The 4144-nt window shown below is 47.8% G+C and overlaps 1 protein-coding gene across 1 annotated transcript; it reads left to right on the top strand.

Moving 5' to 3' along the window:
- The first annotated feature begins 848 nt into the window (after positions 1 to 848).
- Positions 849 to 2981, top strand: LOC128577201 (BTB/POZ domain-containing protein 18-like). The gene has a single exon (XM_053579297.1). The coding sequence runs from the start codon at positions 849 to 851 to the stop codon at positions 2979 to 2981; it is 2133 nt and encodes a 710-aa protein (XP_053435272.1).
- The last annotated feature ends 1163 nt before the right edge of the window (positions 2982 to 4144 follow it).

The raw sequence follows: 4144 nt of genomic DNA on the forward strand, positions 1-4144 counted from the left end.
ACCAGTACTCTTCTCCTTGACACAGTCAGGCACAAATCACTGCGCAGCTAGCCTGGCATCTTTCTTCAGCCTGTCAAATCTCCCGAGAATTAGCCTCCTGCAAGAAGGGCTTTTTCTCCTCTGATTTGTCCTCCTGTGAGCCCTTGGCCAATGGGGATGACGTGTGTGGGCAGACGTAGGCCGAAGTCTCCTGGGAGGAGGAAGGACGTCAGGCCCCGCGACGCTCCGACAGTGAGGATGGCTGTGTGAGGTGTGTTGAGAGGATTGCGTGGCCTCGGGTTCTCACTGTGTCTATCGCCCATTGTTTGTGGGTGCCGGAGCCAGTAGGGTTCCTGCCAGAGGATGCCAGAGGGTTCCTGCAAAGCTCCTGCGGCTAGAGGTGGTCGTGAGGGCGAGTACTAACTTGCAGCTTCCGGGTTCCCCACGCTCGGTTCCCAGAAACCTTCACGCGCAAAGGCTTTTCTTCAAAGGCGTTGGGCCGGGGAAGCCTGCAACGGGTGGGGCACCTAGCTTTGCAGGGGCCTTACCTGAAGCCGTGCTTTCTTCGCCAACCGTGATTCCCTTGGTCCTGGACTGGGAGGAGAACCACTCAGGCCATTGGCCTGTCTGTGCTGCTTTGTTTAACCTCACGTAGCAAGGCAGGACATTGGGAGGAAGCAAGGCAGGCTGGGCAAAGGACCCAAGCGCACAGAGGACAACAGGAGTATACCCTACTGCAGAGTTATTCTAGTTGTGACGTGAACTATTTGGACCTTCAGTGCCACCTGACAGAAAACTGCATACCAGGAAAGGTACAGGTGAAACCGGTGATCTGTGAAACCTAGAAGGTTTGTTAAGAGACTACCAACATGTACTCTTCTGCCAGTCCCAAAATCCTATACAGGAGCCGGCGGTTCCTCTGGTTAACTTTTCTTCAGCTTCATCACCAGCAGCAGAGTGGTGTGTTCTGTGATGTCCTTCTGCAGGCAGAAGGTGAAGCAGTCCCAGCCCACTGCTGCATCCTGTCATCCTGCAGCTTCTTCACAGAGCGCCTAGAACGGGAGAGGCCAGATCAAGGTCAGAAAGTGGTCTTGGAGCTGGGGGATCTGAAGATCAGGACACTCAGGAAGCTTGTGGAATTCCTGTATACCTCAGAGTTGAAAGTATCTCGAGAAGAAGCCGAAGATGTGCTTTCTGCTGCCCGTCAGCTCCGCATATCTGAGCTAGAATCCCTTCACCTTGAGGGTGGCAAGTTGGTGAAGGCTTCTCAGGGCCGAAGATTAAACCGAGAGTGCTTACAACCACCAGCTGCTGCACCAGTCTCTGCCAGAGTGGTGGTATCCAACCGCCCACCTCGAACTCCACTGCCTGCTACCCAGACTCGCTGTCCTCTTGGGGCAGTGAGATTGAAGTCTTTAGGCAAGGAGGAGGGTTCACAGGAGAAAAACAACCGACAGAGTGCAGACTTGTCTGGTAGTCTTCTGCTTAAGAGGAAGGCCAGAGCCTGCCCAACTCCACAAGAAAAAAGCTCTTTACCATCAAGCCACAGTCAGGGGCCAGAAGAGAATAAGAGTGTCCCTGCTGTTAGTCCTACAGCACATTCCCGACCCAGCTTGTACCCCTCTGTGGATGAGCGACTATTACCCAGAAAGTTCAGGCTGAATCGCTCAATGGTATCTCCTCATATCTGCACATTGAATCCCTCCAGTGTGTTAAGCAGACCCAGCTCAGTGCCTGCAGCCCATGGCCGGCGTCTGTGGCGGCCGAAGAGTATAAATACAGAAGCACCAGAGGATAAACAGAAACCGGGAATAACTAGTCCTCTACAGAGCACTCCAAGCCCATGTGGTCTTGGGAAGACAAATGGGAATAAGAAGAGAATCCCTGAAGACAGGGCACCTAACTCAGACTCTGCAGAGGAGGGGCAGGTCGGGAGAGTGAAGCTTCGCAAGATTGTCAGAGGGACCTGCTGGAAGGTGGTACAAGAGCCTCCCCTCAAAAACTCTCAGGATAGCCCCCAGATCCCAGAACCTGGAGGAGACTTAGTAGAGCCTCAGCCTTCCTCAGTTAAAGAGCAATCAGTGTCATCTGCTAGTTTAGAACTGTGTCATGACTCCCCTGTGTGTCTGAAGATACAAGACATTCTGCTTTCTACTAGCCACTCCCCAGAACACCCAGTGGTGAAGGCCAAGTTTGAGTCCAGTCCAGAGCTAGAAAGGAAGGAACCTGTGTTGGATATAGACTGCAAGAAGCCCTGTGCCTTTGACACAACCCTGCTGGGGCAACCTTGTGAAGACGAGGAGTACCGAATCACAAGTGCTGCTGCCACCAGTGAGCTGGAAGCGATCTTGGACTTCATGTCCTGTGGCTCAGACACTGAATCACCTCTGGCGTCTCTGCCGAGTCCTGAAGTTGAGGGCTGCAGAACCCCTAGTTACCACCTAACAGAAACAGGAAAGTACTGGATTGAAGAGGAAGAATGCTGTTTGTCAGACTTAGAACTCTGTCCCAGGGAGCTCACAGGATTGGAAAAGGAACCTGTTGATGAGAACAAAAAGCCAACTGAGCCCCTTAGCCCCCTTGTCACGCCCTCTGAGATGAATGAAGGAGAGGTGCTTTCAGTGACTGGCTCTTGGACTCTAGACCTTGAAATCACCAGCTCTGAGCCACTGGATGGTCAGGGAGACAAACTTCTCCACATTGACTCCCTTAACACTCCCCAAAGGACTTATGAGGACCTCTTACCTCCCTGCTCAAACTGGGCAGATACTGGTCTGGAAGTGTCCCTAACTATGGATGAGATATTATACCCTGTTACAGAGGCAAACGAGGAGGTATTTGGTAACGCTGGGCTACTGAGCCCACTTCTTGCAAGCTCTGAAGACGAAGAGATTGATGTGGTGAGCTGGACAACAGAGGAGGAACTAACATCCACTAGTATCCCCTCTGTCTGGCCCGACCCTTCCTCAGAGTCAGAAACAGAGATAGATATACTAACATAGTGGAGGGGGTTAGGGGCCCTGAGTAGGTGGGAAGTGTTGGCTAACAAAAGACTTACTGGCAGAGAAGCTAGCACACACTCTCTCCTTTTAGCACAAGAGGCGGGTATACCCTAGGCCAGCCATTCTCAACCTGTGGGTCTCCACCCTTTGGGGGTTGAACGACCCTTTCACAGGGGTCACCTAAATACATTCTGCATATCAGATATTTACATTACGATTCATAACAGTAGCAAAATTACAGTTATGAAGTAGCAACGAAAATAATTTTATGGTTGGGGGTCACCACAACATGAGGAACTGTATTAAAGGGTCGCGACATCAGGAAGGTTAAGAACCACAGCCCTAGGCTATTTGTAGGTTCCTTCCTCCCCTCCCCAGGCCTTGGGAGCCAGGCAGAAGTTAAGAAGTACCATGAATAGAAGAACATTATGAACCATCTTATTTCTTTGCAATCCATTTTCTGTTTAGTGACAAGTGAAACAATAAACTGTATGGTACCCTCCCAAATTATGAAAACCATAGTGATGTATATGACCACATAATGTTGTATGTATACTGAAAATAGAAAACATACCTGAAATAAAGTTGACCTAATTGAATGTAGATATACACTTTATCCATGCATTAGAATACTAATTAATAATTAGCATATCAGTTCAGTTCTCTTCCAAGTACATCTATAGATTAAATGCAATCACAGTCAGTACTGTGATGGATGTATTTTTTGTAGAAATTAATACATTGATTCTAAAATTCATATGGCAACTGAAAGAAATTAGAATCACAAAACAATGGAACAAAAAGTAAAGGATTAACAATACCTGATGTTAAAACATTAAAAACAGCTGTAAGCTGGATGGTGTGATGGTGGAATTAAAACAGAAAATAGAACAACAGACAGAATAGAGTATCTAGAAATAGTTCCATATACGTATGTGTTACTGCTTTCAATTAAAGTACAAAGACAGTTAGTAGAGGACAGTCTTTTCAAAGAGTGGTGAAGGAAAAATTGGATTTCTATATACAAAAATAATAAACTTTTGTTCAAATTGCAAGCAATATACAAATATTAACACAAGATACCTAAATATAAAGCCTATAAATACAAAATTTCTGGAGTACAGTGTAAGAGAACATGTTTTTAACCTGAGGTATGAAGAATT

Source organism: Nycticebus coucang, chromosome X (genome assembly GCF_027406575.1).
Source record: "Nycticebus coucang isolate mNycCou1 chromosome X, mNycCou1.pri, whole genome shotgun sequence".
Taxonomy (NCBI): domain Eukaryota; kingdom Metazoa; phylum Chordata; class Mammalia; order Primates; family Lorisidae; genus Nycticebus; species Nycticebus coucang.

Excerpts from the sequence above, each read along its gene's own strand:
- LOC128577201 (XM_053579297.1), top strand. The coding sequence starts at position 849 with ATGTACTCTTCTGCCAGTCCCAAAATCCTATACAGGAGCCGGCGGTTC.